Below are 20,170 nucleotides of genomic sequence, written 5' to 3'. Positions count from 1 at the left end.
CTAATTTAAATATGGGAAATCAGATTGGTCTACTTAAGTCTACTAAAATTGTGTGTAACTCCTGAACTTCTTGTGGAGAACACCCACCAAGTACTACCAATACTCTACTCTCATTATAAATCTTCTTCTAGATCTAATTAGTATAGGGGTTTTGGCTTCTTTCATAATACAAATTAAGAGGTAATTTTTCAAGCAAGATTTGTTTCAACGCTCATTAATTCCCTCAACATTTATCCAACAGCAACTGTGTACCAGGCTTATATCTGCTAGAATCTGGCAAAAATACACAAGTTGTGCTTCCGTGACATTTTCGATCTAGGAGACAATAAATTTTTAAAACTGTGAAATTGAACTGAAAGGTGCTACTAAGAGAGCTACATGAAGCTACCAGCAGATATAACAGGGAGACTTGCTCCACCCAGTAAGTGGTCAAGAAACGGTTTCCTTAAGAAAGCGATTCTTAAAATCAGACGAGTAAGTTGGTGTTAAATACGCAAAAAGCGTGTGGAGGCATGCAGAGGTGAAGATGGCGAAACAATTTCCACACGACAAAAAAATCTCGGGGAGAAGACTTGACGGGGAAAAACGGTCACTGGTTAGAGTTCAGTGTATAGTTGGGGGAGGAGGGCCGAGGAAACTGGGCCTTCAAAGCCATAACTATTTCCATTCTACGAGCACTGAAGAGTTTTAGGCAGGAAGTTGCTGTGATCATCTTTGTATTTGAAAAGTCTATCCTGGTGCCATATGAAAACTGAGCGGAGAAAGCCGCGTTAGAAGGCTGTTGTTCTTCGTGGAAGGATGACCCTGAAAGTGGCGAGTTGTCGACGACTGATGCTTAGAAAGTAAAGTCCATAAAACTTAGTGATGGACTACAGTAACTGTAAACGACCTCAGCGCGCTTCTGATTTCAAACTAGGAACTGTTTTAAATTGCCTGGTAAAATAAATGAAAATAGGCTCATTCGATTCCAAACACTGATACCTCTCTGTGAGAACTCGTGGGGTCAGCGTGCTTATTTCCCCATGTGAAAGTTTCACTGTATTTTCACGGGCCCTGTGGAAACGCTCTCTGATGCATTAGAGATTGCCGGTGGCATGGAAGAAGCAATGCCGGAGGAAAGGTGCTTGTCCCCGTCACCAAGGCCCTGGTCTTGGAAAGCCTGCTTTGCCACGAAGGCTCGATTCACTGCTAGAGACTGAGGACCCTGGGAAGTTCCCAGCACTCTGCAGTCACGCCAGGTCAGACAGGGCTAAAGCCGCAGGAAACTCGCCCCTCTTTCGGGGTATTCTTCCCAGAGCGAGGGATGATACTCAGGTCGCCCGGGACTTCCCGGACGCTCAGACCAAGCCCCCCTCCTCATCCGCTACGGTGGCCGGAAAGGCCCTGGACTAATAGACACAGTCAGCCTGCAAGGAGGCGCACGCGCATTGAAGACTTCTAAACTATAACGAGGGTCCAGTCCAGAGCCCGCAGGGAGTGCCAGTTTAGCTTCGGCAGTTCCTTCTCCTGGCTCGCCGCGCCCAGATTTCCTAGAAGTGCGCTGTCACCCAACAAGTTTTTCCATTGGTTTAGAGACGGGAGGGCCCGCCTTCCCCCATTGTCGATTGGCTGCCCGTTCTCCTCGCAGTTAGGAGGCGGGGTTTGGGCGCTTTCATATTGCATCAGCTGGTCCTTTACAGGCCGCGTGGCGCAAGCGCAGTGCTTCCGGGTACCGCAGGCCGCCTCTGATCGGCCTCCGCTCTCCTCTCCTCTCCTCCCGACTGTGGCTTTTGGGTTCCGTGTCCTTTTCGTGGTTCGTCGATGTCCGAGGAGAAGGCCAGCAGCCCTCCAGGGAAGATGGGAGGCGAGGAGAAGCCGGTGAGCGGACTCTGTGGGACCTGGAGGCCGGGCTGGGGCTTTCCTTAGTGCCCAAGTTGCCCGACCCGGGGTGGGAAGGAGGATGCGGCCGGGCCATGTGGGGCGGAGGAACTCGAGGGGGACGATGGCGTTCGGGACAAGTCAGAACCCCCTTGGGCGAGGAATAATCCATTCATTAAGCAGGGCGGGGCCTTGCAGGTCCTCCAGGGGTCCTTCCTCTCTTTGCAGAGGAGGAAACTGAGACCTTGAGTGACTTGCTCAGAGCCACACATCTAATTAGAAACCTAGAGAGAATTCGATTCTAGGACTCCGGACTTCCACCTAGTGTTTTTGACTCACCTGAGGAGGAAAGAACATTGCAGAGCCTTATTTACTCCTAAAACCCTGTGGGGTAAAGGGTTCCAGTTTAAGGAAGGGAAAACCGAGGCCCGGAGATCTGATCCAACTTGCCCAAGTTTGGGTGGTTTATAATGAATGATGGAGGCCGGATGACCCCAGCTGAGAAACTCTAGAGAAGTTACACACCTCCGCCGCCCGGTGCTGGAGGCATCCCTCATCACGCATTACCCATGCTGATCGTTTCAACTTTGAACTTTCCCTTTGGTGGCATCCGTCGCTTAGGAACATGTCCCAGGTAACTTGTACGCCACCAGGTCGAGTTTCTTAATAATCAACAAATGTCAAGTAGTCCTTTTGCCGGGCACTGTGTTGGGCCATGCAACTGGGAAGATGAATGGGACCCAGTGCGTGACCTTGAGGGCCTCACAGCCTGGTGTGTGAGAAACAGGAAAGTTCAGTGAGGTCAACCCTGTGGGATTACAGAAGAGGGAGTGCCGGCCTCTACTTTGGAGGACTCGCTTGAATTGAGTTTGAAAGAATGACTGTAAATTCACCAGGTAAACCGGCCAGCGCAGGACTTCCGCGGAAGGCGGTGAAAAGGCACACCCTGAGTAAATTTTCCGTCGGGTTGCTTGCAAGAGATATGCCTGAGTGGGAAGCTGCAGAGATCAGAAGGATTTTAGACAACCAGCGATTGTGTTTGAAATTTGAAATTGTATTCTACACGTGACAGTTTTTAAGCAGGGATGTGATCCATGTGAATTTTAGTTGTAAGGATCACTCTGCCATTAGGGTGGAAGGTGCATTGGAAAGAGGCCACAAGCAGGAGGCTGTTGTAATAGTCCAAATGAGAAGCGATGAGGTCCTCAGCTAAAGCAGTGTCAGCCGTAACTCTCTGATAGGACACATCGCTTAAAAGCCACCACAATCTTCTCATCAGTAAAATGAGGATGTCCTCTTTGAATGGGAAGCATGCATATGTGCACATTCTGAACTATATAAATTAAATATATGTGTGATAAATGGTGCCTATCTATTGACTTGTTTCGTCTATATTTTTTCACTTAAACATGATATTTTTACTGTTTTGTCTCTTGTTTACCTTTTTTGCTTAATGGTCTATAGTCAGTCGTCCATGTCCGTAAATATTCTGCTATGCCATTCTAAATTGAAGGTCATGTATGGCTAACAAATATATGATTTCTCCCATCTATAATAATAATTACAAAATACCTAGTGTTTCCTGAGTGCTAACTACGGCTCTGGCATGCATTATGCATCACGTGCGTTAACTCATTCAGTCCTCAAAATATCTATGAACTGGGTTCTGCTATTATCCCCGTCGTACAGATGAGGAAACAGGCATAGGAACAGTAAGTAACTTGCTCAGACCTGATATTCTGTAGCCAATATTCATGACCCCAGTGCTGCCCTGCCTCCCGTCATCCTCCTGGGAACGAGTCAGGGACAGATACTCTATCAAGCTTTTAGACTCTGAGGACATACCTGTCCCAGCCGTCAGCCTCTGGGACTGAATTTACTTCATCTCCACCCTGCAGATACTTTTCTTTCAACTCCTAAGTATCGCTGAGGAAAGTAATTCTGTAGCTTCACAATCCAGTTCTGTGTCCCACCTTTTGGGTTGAAATTTTAGATTGCTTTTATGTGAATATATAATACATAAACTCTCACATTTTTTATTCTGTTTTCATTGGAAAGAGAAAACAGTTGCTAACTATCTTCCCAATTGTAATTAAGACAGAATGGGTCTCAGGGTTCCAGGAGACCTGTTTTAATGTCACACCTCTACAATTTACTAGCTGTGTACAATTGGGCAATTTACCCTCTTTGAGCCAGTATTGTCATTGGTAAAAGGGAGAGCGATTTAGAGCTTGGAAGAACCTTTGTGTTAATTCTCTCCTTCTTTTCCACTATTCCTATTCATTTGGGAGATATCCATATGACTGAAACCGAAAACATTTAATAAGACAACTAAAATTATTTCATGCTTTTTTCATTTTAAATCTGCACAGACAGCCCTGCAATTAGTTTTTGCTCCTCCTCTTACCCAATATACTTGAGTAGTTACATCAGTTTTATGGTAGAGCAAAGGCCTATAGGGAATCTCATAACTCTGTTGGGTAGTACTTTACTTGATTAGAATGGACTTAAGCTATGTCCATAATTCATCTATAAACTAACATAAACCTTAAATTTTATTAAATCCAGAATCCCGGAGAGTAAGGGAAGTTTTAGCCAGCGTGAAATAAGAAGTCATATTTTTTTATTGTTTTTTAAAATTATACAAGTAATTTTTTTATAAGATTGGAAAGAACAACCAAAATATCCAAATGGTAAATGAATAATTAAACAATGGAATATTATTTGGCAATGCAAACAAATGAGGTACTGATACGTGTAACATGGGTGATTGAAATCATTGTGCCAAGTGATAGAAGCCAGTCACAAAAGACCACATATGGTATGCTTCCATTTATATGAAATGCCCAGAATAGGCAAATTATAGAGACAAAGTAGATTAGTGGTTGCCAGGTGCTGGGGAGAAGGGGGAAATGGAGTGACTGCTAATTGGTACAGGGTTTCCTTTTTGGGTTATGAAAATGTTCTAAAATTGATTGAGGTGATAGTTTCACGACTGTGAATACACTAGAAACCACTGGATTGTATACTTTAGACAGGTGAATTCTATGGTATAGGAAAATATCTCAATAAAACTGTTAGCAAAAAATCAAAGATCACAAGTATATAAAAACTCTAATAAAGTCTCCCCCCTTCATATCCCCAGTTCTACCCTCAAAAGGCCTTAACTACTGATGATCTCCTCCTTCCTTAGAGTTGACCACTGTCAACCCCTGGATGGGTATCTTTCCTGCCACTTATATGTTGTGTGCACCTAGAAAAATCAGCTAATTGTTTCCAATTTAATCTTATCTGCAAAATGGGAAGAAAAATAACAGCTGTCTCACAGGGTTGCTGTGAGGCTCCGATGTGGTGGTTTGTGGATGAACTTTGTAAGTTGTAAAGCCTTTTGTAGTGTAGTTTGCATTAGGATGTCTCTGAGCAGTCACAGTGAAGTAAGTAATACATTTCTGAGAAAATACTCTTCACAGTATCCCATAATGTAGTTCAGGGTTTCTCAACTGAACCACTGTTGACTCTGTGGACTGGATAATTCTCTGTTGTGGGAGGCCGTCCTGTGCATTGTTGGATGTTTAGCAACATCCCTGGCCTTAACCTACTGTATGCCTATTGCATCCCCCAATTGTGACAGCCAAAAATGTCTCCAGACATTGTCAGATGTCCACTGCGGGGCAAAATTGCTTCTGGTCGGGAACCAGTGGTGTAGACCTGCTCTGCTGTTTGCTGCCCCTTTGCGCAGGACTTACTACTTTAGGGCTTTCTATGACTTCATGTACTTCTAATTGAAGTCCACATTCCCTATAGTAATTTTTAGTTCTTGCTTCTTTCTGAGCCCTAGTCTATCTTAACTGACATTGCTTCCTGAAACAATCGTCTGCGTTAGTCAGCCTGGTTTAGTTGTTCTCTCTCTTTCTCGTCATTTTTTTCCTAACATTTCCGACAGTGAGTTTGTGTGTACACCCAGAACACATTTCCTCCATTCTCAAAATCTAGCCTGTTGAAATCTCCTTTAAAACCCTGACACTTACTGTTGTCCTAGCTTCTTTGACATCTAATCCTAGTGCTGCGGCTGTGTACTTTTCTCCTCCAAGAGTTTCTCACGCATGTCTGCGTTAGTTTCCCCGGAGAGACTAAGTTTGCACGTGGTAGGGACTGGGTCTTATGTTTGCTTTTTCCACAGGGTTTAACAAAATACTGTGAGCTCAGAGACCCTTGGTACTACTTGTGGAATGGATGGGTATACATTGCATTAGATTCTTTTTTTTTCTGGAAATACTGTTACTGAATAAATTGCATGCTTCGTCATGGCTTTATGCTTAGTATATTTCCAAGTAAACCTGAAGCAAGAGTCACTGGAATGGGTGAAATAAATGAAATTTGAGGACTTGAACATTATCAAGTAACTCCTACTTTTTTTAGGACTTGTTTTTATTGTAAGTTGTTAACTTGTCTTTGACAGCGGTGAAATTTTCTAGTCTTTCAAAATCAGATTTCCACTTTTTAAAAAATAGGTATTAAAATAACATCCTCAGAACTTTTGGGGGCACCCTGAAGGAGTGTCACATTAGATTAAAATGTAAAACTTTCATTTCTTTTTTGCTTATTTAGGTATGTGCTGGTGAGGAGAAGCGGAAGGAAGGAGGCAAGAAGAGCAAAGAAGGATCTGGAGATGGAGGTCGAGCAGAGGTAAATGTTTCAGGGCTATTATCAAAGATTGACAGGTGGCAGGGAACTGTCTCAGGTTTACCCTGTGGAAAATTCTGGTTTACATGAGGTAAGATGACACTAGATGGACAAATCAGGGAGAAGAATTAGCACAGGAAAGGCTGAGAGGAGAAAAAAGACTTGCACTTATGTGTTATTGAAAAAGGAAAACTGGAGTAGAATTGTGAGAGCATCTGCGGGATTAGATGTGAAAATCAGAGAACAAGCAGAAAAGGGTCTGTGGTCATTACTGAGTTGCCAGAGTGGGTGCTAGCTTTCTGATCACTTCATCCGATGAGAGGTTAAGGGAGAGAAACTTGGTGTTTGCACTTATGCTGAATACAACAGAAACCAAAGAAAGCCCAGATCCTTGACCCTGTGCACACTGTTTCCACCTGGACCTGCCTCTAGGGTTTGGTTTTAAGCCAGGACAAATCTCAAGGCCTCTCAAGTAGAGAGAAAATGCTTTCAGTTCCCCGGGCTCACGTGAAAAGGGACTGGCATTCTGAAAGGCAGCCCGGAGTTGACTTGGTTCCTGGGCATTCTGCTTTAGGAGGCAGTTAAGCTTGTCTTCCGACTTTATTTTTGATGTTAAACTGCTGTGACTGTTTCATTGCAACAGTTTTATTGGAGACTCTTTAGAAAGCTACCAGAATGCAAAAGAACAAAGGGACAGGCTTTTAAGAAGTGTACTGTAGCACAATAAACTAGCTTTAAAGAGCTGTTTTTATAAATTCTGCGTTGCTAAATTGATAGTGCTTCCATTTACTTATGGATAAGTTGTGGGTGATAAAGAATCACTAAGTGTTACTTAGAGCCCTGTCTAACCATTTGTCTTATATTTTGTCCCTTGTACCCCACTGTAATTGTGGGGAAAATTGTTGCATGTGAATTTTAAAATTTGCAAGTAAAGAGAAAAATGTTCTTTAATTTCTTTTTTATACTTTCAATACAATAGTACATGCTGTTCTATCACAGCTTGAGAATTAGCCTGGATATAGGAAGCAAAGGGTACGATTAGAGGACTTGTCTGAATAGAGAACTGTAAGTGCCGCCTGTGATGATATGTGTTTTAAATAATCTGTCTGGAGAAAAGTGTACAGTGAGACGTCCAAGACTTTTCCTCTTCCTCCTCTGTGCTCCCATCATGTATATGCTTGTCTTGTCTCAAGGGCAGCCTGCAGGTCTTATTCCTCTCTGCATCCCCAGGGCTCCCCACAGACAGTGTCTGCTCAGTGAATGTTGAATAAGTTAAGTTGGACACTTAGTTATTCTAATTGGAAGTGCCAAGTGGATCTGGAGATCAACTACAGTAAGATACAGAGGATCATGTGGATGGCCAGGCCTGTACTGATGCTTCCAAGTAGGTAGGACCAGGTACTGTTCTTCGGCTTGAGGGCTTCAGAGTGTGGTTGTAGAATGACAGGCTCTGAGCTTTATTTAATGCGTTGGTGCTTTACCATGGAGGGTCATGGACCTCTGTGATAATTTAACGAAAAGCTCCTAAAGGGCACCTAAATGACTGGCAAAGAGAAGGACTGCTGTAGGAGGGGATTATAAAGAGATTAGGGCTTTTCCATTTCAAAAGATGAAGACTGAGAAAAATATGATTGAAATGAGAAGGGAATTTTGTATAAGGGAAAAAAGGTACTACTTTGCTTAAGATAAACTTAATTGTTCTAAGAAGTTATATTCAAACAGGCTGAAAATAGATTTTTTAAATGTTGTGGCTAGTTTTTTTTGTTTTTTTTTACTATGATGTTTAGGGAAATGTTAACCTCTGAGGTTGACATAGTGGGTAACCGTGACCACCAGGAACTACAGTCCCCGAGCTGGATGGACAGTGAGTCCATATAGTATGTGTTATGTTGATATATATTATATGTAGAATTTTGTGTAGCATTATCAAACTTGAATAAGTGCTAAAGCATGTATTATAATTGTTATTATAGCTGATTAATTTAAATCCATATAAAGATAGAAACTCATGGTAAAATTAAGCCTTCTCCTTGCTTTTGTATGCAGCTAATATCCATGTTATTTTCATTTGAAGATCATAAATTATGTAGATGGTAGTGTTTTGACTATTTTGTGACCACAGATTCACCACCTGCTTTTTGAAATGTTTTAAAGACTGGAGTCTCTGACAGTAGAGGAAATCAGATCTTTGATTACTGTCTCTTTTTTTCTTCCTTTGCCAGACTTTTGGGAACCTGAGTGGGTGTTTTATATAAAATATTTTGGTTAATAGTATCCACTATAGACAGTAGTGTTGTGTTGTTTTCTTATATTTGCTGATTAAATACTCTGAAGAATGATGGTGATCATGGCCAGTTTGAATTCAGTAATACTTACCTCGAATGGGAGCCCTTAAGTCAAATAAGTTTATATTTGGTTAGTTCAGAATTGTGAGTGGACAAATAGTCTGACCAACTGCACAGACCATCCATTGAACAAGTTGAAACAAAATGGAAAAGCCAGCTAGTTTTTATTTCCAGTACTGTTTATAGCTGTACTTATAAGATCATTTAGTTAGAAAAGACTTTAAGAGAGAACATCTTAAAAGAAAAAAAATTACCTTATGCCAATAATAGCAAAATGGTAGAAATTGTTCATTTAGGATGTTGACAGACCAAATATTTATGGTTATTTATATACTTTTCTATTTTTTTTTAATTTTTTAAAGAAAAAATTATAGGAAGAGAGCTTTTAATTCCTTTTTTTACCTTCATTTAGGACAAGATTAAGGTAATGCTTGGTGATTTTGGCACTCTATTTGCCACGTTGAATTAGTAATCATTGTTTTTGTATTGTCTATATTTATTATTTCTTTTCCATTTCTAACAAGGAAAGCAAGTATTTACAGATTATTTGTTTCCTCATTTGTTGTCTTGCAGTTGAATCCTTGGCCTGAATATATTAACACGCGTCTTGAGATGTATAATAAACTGAAAGCAGAGCATGATTCCATTCTGGCAGAAAAGGCAAAGAAAGATAGCAAGCCAATTAAAGTCACTCTGCCCGATGGTAAACAGGTCGATGCAGAATCCTGGAAAACTACAGCATATCAAATTGCTTGTGGAATTAGGTATAAGCTACACCTGTCTTGACCTTCTATTGTTGTAACTAATATATTGTTGCCAAGTTTTATCCTTATAATATTTTTATGTTACTGTTTAATGTTTTCATGTTTAATTTACATTATTTGGGATTTTTAAAAATCAAAACGTTGTGGAGCTTTATAGTTAAGATTCAAAGTTAATTTCTGAGAGTCCGCTTTGGTCTTATCTTATGAAGAATTTTATATTATTAGTTCTACTTTGATTATATATGTCACAAAACCAAGTAGACAGTGTTTCACCTGTTTTGACTTGTGTCTCAATTTTGAAGTTAAAAATGAGGGTAGATCATCTCACATGGGAAAGTTAAGAAACTAATTTATGATACATGAAAAAAATGTACTATTTTTATAACTCCAAAGAAGGACCATGTCTAAGCTTAAAAGTAAAAACTTTTAGTTGGGAAGAAGTAACTGAGAATTAGATGCATACTTTGTAATAGAGTAAATGCTTTCTTAATCTGATATGATTGACATCAGTAGTTGGTCAGTTTATCAGAAAATGATAAAGTTGGGGAAGGATAAATTGACGCATATATTTTATACCTGGTGTTGGCAAACTGTGGTCATAGCCTGTTTTTGTACAGCCCAAGGGCTAAGAATAGTTCTTAAATGGTTTAAAAAAAATAAGACAACTAAGAAGAATATGCTATAGACACCATGTGTGTTCCAGAGTCCAAAATATTTATATGTCCCTTTACAAAAAAGTTTGCCAACCTCTGTCTTAAACTTTTTAATTTAAAACGTGTAAATATATATTTATTCATTAATTATATATATATAGATAGATAGGGCCAAAGGTTTTGGGGTGGAGTGCTGATTAGAGTTTTATATTTTCTTAACATACTTGAGAAGCGAATCTCAGTGCAGGATCCTTCTAGATTTTTTTATGGTTATTTCATCCACATCCAACTTGACAAGATTTTTTTTTTTAGTGATTTGCCTTTATGGAGCCTTACCAAACATTCAACTTGGTTTTCATAGCAACCATAATTCCCTTGTTGTAATAGTATTAATTGTTATTTATACTATTTAATTATATGTTGAGTTGAACCACATGAAATCACCATATGACTGTCAAAAATGGTTATCATCAATTTCATGTTGCTGAACCTAAGACATAAAATAACAAGTACATGAACAGATTTGGAAACCAGCCCAGCTGATCCTTGGTAAGCCCACTATGCAACTGGTGAGAGTAGCAGCAGTTAGGCCTATGAGCCGTGAGTCTTGAGTGGGCCATGGACGTTGGTTAGTACTCTACAAAGAGAATGGAGTATTTCAGTTCATTAGACCAGTGCGTCTACTGAAAGTACTTTGACCTTACTTCAAAGAAAGTAAGAAGGAAAATTGTAATATCAAACAAGTTTCCTTATGATATCATAGATAACTGGATAGACCTCTAAATATCATTCAACCTATCATTTTAGAGGTAATTTTTGCAGGTCATTTTGATTAAGAGATTCCTCCATGGTTGCACACTGAGGTTGTAGCTGTGTTGGTTTTAAAATTCAGACTCTTGTTATTCCAGGAACTTCTTCTCTACCTTCTACAATACTGTCCTCCAGATTACATTGTAATTTATGAAGTGGTCAATTGGAAAATAATTTTTCAAGAACTGCCAAGTTCTAAGCTGAATTACATAAGACATTGATGGGCTTTATAGCTGGAGTTAACTCACTGATCTGCAAGTGAGAGTGCTTGATAACATTTTTAGAAAAGTCCGAAATAACTTCTTGTTGTTCTGTGAAAAATTATAGCATGAATAATCAGCTATTTAAAGGTTCAGATGATTAGTGGTGAATATGAAAGGGAAGAAAAAAGGCATGCTCCGTTTGCTTCAAAAGATTTTTCTTTGATGTTTTATTCTAAATCTTAGAGTGTAGATTACTTATCCCTTCTTTGGAAAATTGAAATGATCCAATATGCTCCATGTATAAGCTACATTTTCAAAGTAACTCTATTGTTAGTATCTCAAGGTACCATTTTGGACCCTAAAATACAGGTCATTTTCTTCCCAAAGAATATAAAGAATACTATTTGCCTTTGGATCAGTTTTTTAATCTTTTGAAGACTGTTTTACACCAGTATAATAAAATACGCTTCTCTCTGCCAAATTCATGTATGTCTTATGAAATGTGTATATACGTTATTCATTTTATTGGCTGCATTTCATCTCAAGAGGAAAGAAAACATTGGATATAATCTATGAGAGAGTCAGTGAACTTGAAAATGGGATAGGAGTTTATGGTTTACCTGCCATTTGTTCTTCCCTCCTGATCCTTACATGGAGGAGGGTGTATAAACTTAGCTGTACTTAGACAGGGCGAGGAGAGAACTACTCAACACTGCAAGTCCAGCTAGCTTAAGCCTTCTGGTGGTAGATCTACTTAAGACTAGCAGTGTAAAGGCTACACAATTTTCCTTCATAGTTTAGAGTGTTGCCTGCTTTCATTGAGTTGCCTAGACTATTAGACTGTCGTTTCTCTAGCTACACGTTCAGATCTATAATCTGACTGACATTACTCAATTCTGCTCTAGCCTCACAGCTTCCTGAACCTTTCTTGACTTGCGTCTCCGCTTGCATCCATGCCCATTCTCTCATCTGTGGTGCCAACTCTCTCCTTTTCCTCTTTGCAAATCTTTTGATCCTTCAGCCCCTCATTTCTTTATCCTCAAAGCCTGTCCAGATTACTCTGACCTGTGCTGCTTTCCACTCCTCGGAACTCCTGTGGCTGGCTTTCTTGGATGCTCTGACATCTCATCACTTCATGGGTCTTTGTATTTTTTTTTGTACTGTGTGTCTAGGTGAGATTTTATCCATATTGCAAAAAAGTTTTACTGAGTAGTCTTGTGTTTTACCCATGTATTTCTTGTGAATGGATACCGTCTCAGGCATTTGCAGAATTTATTTGGAGGTTAGCATTGCCTCTCATAGAAAAGATCCATTGAAAATTTCAAGCAGGAGGAAAAATGGAGAAGTTACTTAGTAACTTGTTTTTTTCCTTTTGGAGTCTAAATAGCTTGTCTTGGTGGAAAACTTATAAGTTAAAAGATTAATTAAACCACTGAAAATTGTTATCGTTTGTTTATCAGAGTTACCATGTCTGCCTAAATAAGCAGCATTAAATGCCGAAGAATAGTATTCTGAATTTTCAGGATCTTCTAGTTTTAGTCTTAGGTACATGTTTGGGGGTTGGTTGCGTTTCCATTTTATTTCAGAAAGATATATATACATCTATGAATGGTGTATATAATGTTAATATAGAATATATGTAGTGTTTATTAGATTCTCGTGTTTCTGTATCTGCATACTTTTAAGCCAAGGCCTGGCCGACAACACTGTTATCGCTAAAGTGAATAAAGCTGTTTGGGACCTAGACCGCCCTCTGGAGGAAGACTGTACCCTGGAGCTGCTCAAGTTTGAGGATGAGGAAGCTCAAGCAGTAAGTTTGTATTCAGTGCATTGGATTTCAGGACGAAGCTTCACATCTGCAGTCTTTTCCAGCTCATTACTACTGCCAGTGGGAGGCTGAGGTTCATTAATGTCTCATTGTCATATTGAAGTCGTCATTTTGTCATTGGGGGAATGTAATAAAAGTGCTTGCCTTGTAAAATTGAGGTAAACTTGAGTAAATGTATTTTCACCACTAGATACATCAATGGGAAAAAAGTTCTCGGAATTTTCTTAAAAATTGATTAAGCAAGTGACAGTTTTTTTCTGCCCTATCAGTCAATTTAAGCAGTATGTATGTACAGTCGTGCATGGCTAAAGTCAGGGGTACATTCTGAGAAATACACTGTTAGGTGATTTCGTCGTTGTCTGAATGTCATAGAGTGTACGTTTACAAACCTAGATGGAATGGCCTACTACACACCTGGGCTATCTGGTACTAATCTTCTGGGACCACCATCATATATGTGGTCTGTCATTGACAGAGACATCATCATACGGCACATGACTGTATTTAACAGATAAATTTGAACATTACTTTAAGTACTCCCCCTATCGGACAATTGATTTCCGTATTTTTCTCATCTTTAAATGCACATCTGCTGAAAACACTATAAAAATCAACCTACGTTTGATGGGAAAGGTTTTTCTCCTTATTTCTCCATGATGTATACCATATAAGGGAAAATAAAATATTTTGTTTTATTGATAATACTTTATTTATGTATGTGAATCAGTGGTTTTCAAATGTATTCTGGATTCCTTAAGGTTTTTATGAGAATTTTAAAAATCATTTTGGTACCTTACTAATAAGTCTTAAAAATATTGCTTTGGGTATATTCTGACTTATTTGAATGAGCACCTTAAAACCAAATACTGCCATTTGATTTCGGTGTCCATATGTTAGTCCTTATGTTTTATAATTATGTTGTGGGGTCAAATTGTACCACTTTAGTTGTTTGGATCCAATAAGAGAAAAGCAGATGTAATTTTTGAGTGATGTTTCACAGCCAAGTAAAGGCCAGAGCACACACATGGGATATAGGGCACACTGGCTTACAAGACCCTGGGCCGTTGCAGTTAATAAGGCAGTCACACTGTGAGTAGTGATTGTTTTCAGGGAACAAAATCCATCCCATTTGATTAATGATACTAAGTTGAGTTTAACTAGTTTGAAAACAACTAAACCAGATGATTTCTAAGGTACAAATACAAGTTTAGTAATTAGAATCCTTTTAAACTATTGGCTCTGAATAGAATCACATCACGGTTTATAGATTTCTAAATTTAGATTTTCATGTCTTTGGTTTATTTATAACAAATTTAATTTCTTTCAAAACAACCATATTGATTTACAACCTGTATGCCCAGGCTCAGACCATCCCATTTTTCTTTGAATTTTCAGGTATATTGGCATTCAAGTGCTCACATAATGGGTGAAGCCATGGAAAGAGTCTATGGTGGATGTTTATGTTATGGTCCACCAATAGAAAATGGATTCTATTATGACATGTACCTTGATGAAGGGTGAGTTATGTAACTGGATAAAGAAAAATAAAATCTGAATTACAGTGGGTCCTGTCATTATTATTATTTTGTTTGTAAAGATTGGCACCTGAGCTAACAACTGTTGGCAATCTTTTTTTTTTTCCCCCTGCTTTTTCTCCCCAAATCCCCCCAGTATATAGTTGTATATTTTAGTTGTGGGTCCCTCCAGTTGCAGCATGTGGGACACTGCCCCAACATGGCTGGACGAGCCGTGCCATGTCTGCACCCAGGATCTGAACCAGTGAAACCCCCGGCTGCCCAAGTGCAGCGCGTGAACCCAACCACTCGGCCATGGGGCCAGCCCCATGTCATTATTTTTAAAGAGTTCTTGATAAGGGAGAAGTGATGTAAAGTTTATTGCTTCATAGTCCAAAGTATTCCCACTATCAAAACTTGAAGTGTTATAGTAACTTATGAACTAGTAGAGGTTTAATGAGAGCTCTGTTATAGCTGGATGGAGGTGGAGCCCCAAAGTATATTGGGAAATAAAATGAGGTTGGTCCTCTCCTCTCCTTTAACTTGGTTATAGAATTCGAGGAAGGGTTCACTAGTGTGAACAGTCTCCATGCTCACGAAGGTAGAAGCCACAGCAAAGATAAAATATAAAAATAATTTATGAAAAGTGTCTGGTTTAAAATTCTAATATATGATGCAAGGATCTAAATATTTTATATTAAAACCTATTTAAGTATTTTAAAGAAACATTACTCCAAGCTAGATGTGAGTAGAATTGAATGGAAAGAGATGAATTATAGTTTCTTTTCCTTCAGGGGTGTGTCCAGCAACGATTTCTCTTCTTTGGAGGGTTTATGTAAGAAAATCATTAAAGAAAAACAAGCTTTTGAAAGATTGGAAGTTAAGAAGGAAACTTTATTGGAAATGTTTAAGGTAAACTGAGCTGTAACGTGTGGCCTCCACTTTTCCATCACACTTTAATGTCACTGGAAGTTGTCGTGTTGGGGTTTAGTGTACTAAGTTCAAGCCTCTTCTGTTCTTTAGGAAAATTGAACAATGTTTTTAAAACATGAAATATCGGCATTTATATTCATAGAATGCTTTGATAAGATGTACTTTGAGTTATAGTTTAGCTGTAGTATTTAGAGGTAAAAATTAAAAGAGGGTTTTTAAAAAATAATTTTTCCTGTTTTCAGTACAACAAGTTCAAATGCCGGATATTGAATGAAAAAGTGAATACTCCAACTACCACAGTCTATAGGTGAGAATATCAAATGTCATTAAGTGTAACTGGTGTATATATCATTTGATGTCTTTGTTAAGATCCTTTTCATTTTTTATTTAGGTGTGGCCCCTTGATAGATCTCTGCCGGGGTCCTCATGTGAGACACACCGGCAAAATTAAGACTTTGAAAATACATAAAGTAAGCAATGTAACTCTAAAGACTCTCTCTATAAGTGTATTTGTCTAGGATAGATATATGTTTAAACTTTTATTGGTTTCTCTTTCTAACATTTTTCTCTTGCATATGTAAGGGTGGATTTTTCTCTCCTGCTCTCTCTTGACTATGGGTGCTGCGTAACCCTAGTTGTTTTTAGCCAATATTCTCTTAAGCAGTGACTGACCCGCCATTCATCGCCAGAGCACACAGGGATGGAGGTTTGGGGGATTCACAAAATCCTGCGGTCATGGGCCATCATGGCTCTAAGAGCTTTGAAACTCACTGTTAGTGTGTGCGTTTGCCCTTTGTATGTCTAAGGTAATAATTACCCAACTTGCTCTTTTTAACCAAACCAATCCTGCTAATTTTATACTAGTTCATAAATATTTTATAGGTGATTATGAAAATGTACTTTAAATCATAAGAATAATTGAGTCATTTTAAGGTTTTTTTGTTGATTTATTTTTCATTTTTGCTTAATCACCTTGTGGAAGATGGCCTTGCAGACAGTCACATTCGTGGAGTTGTGGTTTGAGTGGGTATTGAGGGGTGGGCGTTTTTGAGGGAATTAATCAGCCAGCTTTGTGCTGCAGAATGAACACAACTATTGTAGCTGTGCCTCAGAGCGCCTGTGAGATGTCCACTAAGTGTGCATTATTTATGCTGTTTTTCTTGTCATAAAGACTGAGATGAATTTGACTCATAAAGTGACTGTGAGAAGTAACATCTAACTCTTAAAATAAGTGAGATACTTAGAAATTTGACTATCGTTTCATGGTTAATCCTTGTTTTCAGAATTCCTCCACATACTGGGAAGGCAAAGCAGACATGGAGACTCTGCAGAGAATTTATGGCATTTCATTCCCAGATCCTAAAATGTTGAAAGAATGGGAGAAGTTCCAAGAGGAAGCCAAAAACCGAGATCATAGGAAAATTGGGAGGGTATGTTAAAAAAGAATAGTAATGTGTCCAGACTGAGTTTTCTTTATTTTCATTTGAAATTTAGTTGTATTAAGTACTAGGAATTTCCTTTCAAAGAGATGGTGTAGCTTTCAAATAATTATTGTACTGTAGCCTATAAAAGCTGTATATTATTGACTGATTGTCCACATTCTCTTTCTAGAGTGTGCTCGGTACTGCACAAAAATTCATTTTAACTGCTCCTTTTCTTGAGAACAAATGCTAATGAGCTACAGTTTTCTGTGAAAGAAGTCTAGCAGCATTCCATGGAGCTGCAAGATACTTTGGAAATGCCCTGGTCTCACTGACTTATTTTAAAGATGTGCAAGCTGAGTCCCAGAAAGACTAATTTATTTGTTGCCCAAAGTGACACAGCAGGTCACTGATGGATTCTATGATGTCATTTTCTTTATCCCTTTACCCCTGAATCTTTTCTAAGCTGGAAGTTAGGTTCGATAAAAGCATTCCTTTGTAAAATTGTGTTCACTCTGTGCCAAGCATCCTTGGCTGCCAGGTTATGAAGCCTGAAGTCAGCCAACTTCATCTCCACCTTCTATTTCATTATCAATGTCTCTTTCCTTCCTGCCACTCCTATTTAAAAAAAAGAAAAAGAGAAAGAAACAACACCCAGATATTGGAGCTTAAGGAGTTAAAACTCTGAGAGCTCCATTGTGGCTAGCAGAAGAGAACTAAGACCCCTGCTCCATGTCACTTGTGGGTAAACTTGACTGGATTCAGGAATGTAATAGGGCGACAACGTACTTGTGCTAAGTTGTAAATCAGCTGTAATTCTATACCATTGAGTTGTACACCAGAAATGTTGACGTGTTTTCTTTGATTCGAGAATGCCACAAATTGAAATATGAGACATCAAGACCATATTCTGAACTCAACAACACTGAAATTTGTGTTGATGTTATATACATATATAAACATTCTTTTGCTTTTCTTTTACCCAGGACCAAGAACTGTATTTCTTCCATGAACTCAGCCCTGGAAGTTGCTTTTTCCTGCCGAAGGGAGCGTACATTTATAATACACTTATTGAATTCATCAGGGTAAACCACATTCATTATTTTCTTCTGTAGATTTAGGACATAAGTTGATTTTGTTAAACAAGGTCTACTAAAAGGAAAGATAATCTTGAATTTGAGAAGAAATCTTTTAAACAATAAATAAAAATGGAAGTCTGAGGTCTCATAAAATGTTTAAAAAATTCTTTCCTCCTAATGCATGATTTTGTCCATATACATGGGTGTGTATACAAGAGAAAAGCTGGTGAGCTTGAAGTAGGACCTCTAACCCTTTACACAGGAGCTTTGTGCACTCTTTGGCAGTTTATTTGTTTTTCCTTAAAAAAGCAAGGTAGTCTTTACATTGCTTTCTTTTCTTTGTAAATTATGAAGTGTTTCAAGCATATGTTTATAGAGAATAGTACCACCAACATCTGTGTACTCACCACCTAATTTAACACATATTTACATTGGGCTATACTTGCTTCAGATTTTTTATTGAAATAAAGTAATACATATGTAATAAGGGGGAAAAGCTCCCTTTTGGGACCTGTTTGTGATCCATTACCCTCCTTTCGTAGTAGAAGCTATTGTTTTGAAGTTAGCGTGGATCCTTTTTGTCCATGTTATTTTATATCTACTCCATACATATGTACTCTAAATTATTTATGTTCGTGTGCTTCAGATTTATACATAAGATGTCTCATTGTGTATCAGTCTGCATTGCGATTTATTTTTTAGGTATGTATAGATGCAGTTTGTTTTCATTTGTTAACATATTATTCTGTTATATAAGGAGCACAATATGCCCATTCCTTTATTGGTGGACACTGATGTAATTTCGAATTTTCCCATGTTACTAATTGTGCAGCGGTAGCATTGTTCTGACAAGTCTCCTGTGCACATGTGCAGGAGTTTTCTCTTTGGTATGTACCTCCAAGTGGAATTTCTAGATTATAACATGCATCTTGAACTTCACTACATAGTATAAAATTGCTCTTTAAATTTTTACTCCCACCAGAAGTATGACCTTTTATTTCCCTGTGCATGCATTGTGTTTGTTTTCTAACAGAGCGAGTATAGGAAACGAGGATTCCAGGAGGTGGTCACTCCAAACATCTACAACAGCCGACTCTGGATGACCTCAGGCCACTGGCAGCACTACAGTGAGAACATGTTCTCCTTTGAGGTGGAGAAGGAGCTGTTTGCTCTGAAACCCATGAACTGCCCAGGACACTGGTATTCAGCAGCTTTGAGTTTCTATCAAAGATTTCCCCTTGCTACCATTAGGGCTAGATTGCTTTCCCTCCTTTGAAAGAATTTTTGTTAAAAACAAATTGCGTAGTCAGAAGAGTATTTAAATGCAACATTATTGTTGGATTATTATGTCTTCTGTGCCCAACTAGATCCTCAGATCTCTAGAGGTTCAAGAATGTCCCTGGGGTAATAGCAGTGAGCAGGCAGAATATAAAACAGGGAGACTGAATGTGGGCAGAGCAAATTCTCTAGATTTTTTTAAAAGAAATGTGTTCTATCCAAACCTGCTAGTGCATTGACATCCTTGGGAAATCTTGCCTCGAGGCTGCTCCACTTTCTATTCTTGAAAGCTGGGTGAAGAGCAGCTTGGGGGAGGACTAGGGAGAGCTGGGACTACCTAGCTCAGCGTCTACAGCCTCTAGTAGCAAGGCCTCGAGGGCAGAGGAGGTGAGAGAGAGGATCCTCCATAAGGGCCTGGGCTGTAGGGCAGGGAGCCGAGCTCCTTCTTAGTTTTCCCAGATGCTTCAGTTTCTGAAGCACCTTCAGAATAACAGAGAACTGAATCACTTTTGGGAGTGACAAGAAAGCCAGACTTTAATTTTCAGTGTTATAAATGATTTGTATGTGGCTAAGATTTTTTTTTTAAATACAAGCCTTAAAGGCAGTCCTCAAACTAATGGAAATATTGAGCATAAGGATTTGACTCTAGGCTTATGGGAATGAATGTTTATTCTCCCTTGGTTATGGATGGTTGTATTATAATTTATTTGCTGTTTTATTCATGCAAGTGCTTACATTGTTGTATGAAGCCGAGAATTTGAGAAGTGCTGCATGTATGGACAACCAGAATCAGTGGCTTTTT

The 20,170-nt window shown here is 38.9% G+C and overlaps 1 protein-coding gene across 1 annotated transcript in view; it reads left to right on the top strand.

The window, feature by feature from the left end:
* The first annotated feature begins 1,684 nt into the window (after positions 1 to 1,684).
* The window catches only part of TARS1 (threonyl-tRNA synthetase 1), a 28,024-nt gene continuing 9,538 nt past the window's right edge, over positions 1,685 to 20,170 (top strand). The window contains exons 1-11 of the mRNA XM_046671726.1: positions 1,685 to 1,857; positions 6,466 to 6,543; positions 9,459 to 9,649; positions 13,002 to 13,125; positions 14,539 to 14,660; positions 15,452 to 15,569; positions 15,833 to 15,897; positions 15,982 to 16,060; positions 16,874 to 17,020; positions 17,998 to 18,096; positions 19,124 to 19,290. Of these exons, the coding sequence (XP_046527682.1) occupies positions 1,801 to 1,857; positions 6,466 to 6,543; positions 9,459 to 9,649; positions 13,002 to 13,125; positions 14,539 to 14,660; positions 15,452 to 15,569; positions 15,833 to 15,897; positions 15,982 to 16,060; positions 16,874 to 17,020; positions 17,998 to 18,096; positions 19,124 to 19,290 (1,247 nt within the window). The 5' untranslated portion in view covers positions 1,685 to 1,800. The remainder of the gene's footprint in view (positions 1,858 to 6,465; positions 6,544 to 9,458; positions 9,650 to 13,001; positions 13,126 to 14,538; positions 14,661 to 15,451; positions 15,570 to 15,832; positions 15,898 to 15,981; positions 16,061 to 16,873; positions 17,021 to 17,997; positions 18,097 to 19,123; positions 19,291 to 20,170) is intronic.

Source organism: Equus quagga, chromosome 9 (genome assembly GCF_021613505.1).
Source record: "Equus quagga isolate Etosha38 chromosome 9, UCLA_HA_Equagga_1.0, whole genome shotgun sequence".
Taxonomy (NCBI): Eukaryota; Metazoa; Chordata; class Mammalia; order Perissodactyla; family Equidae; genus Equus; species Equus quagga.
This window is presented reverse-complemented; position numbering and strand designations above follow the sequence as displayed.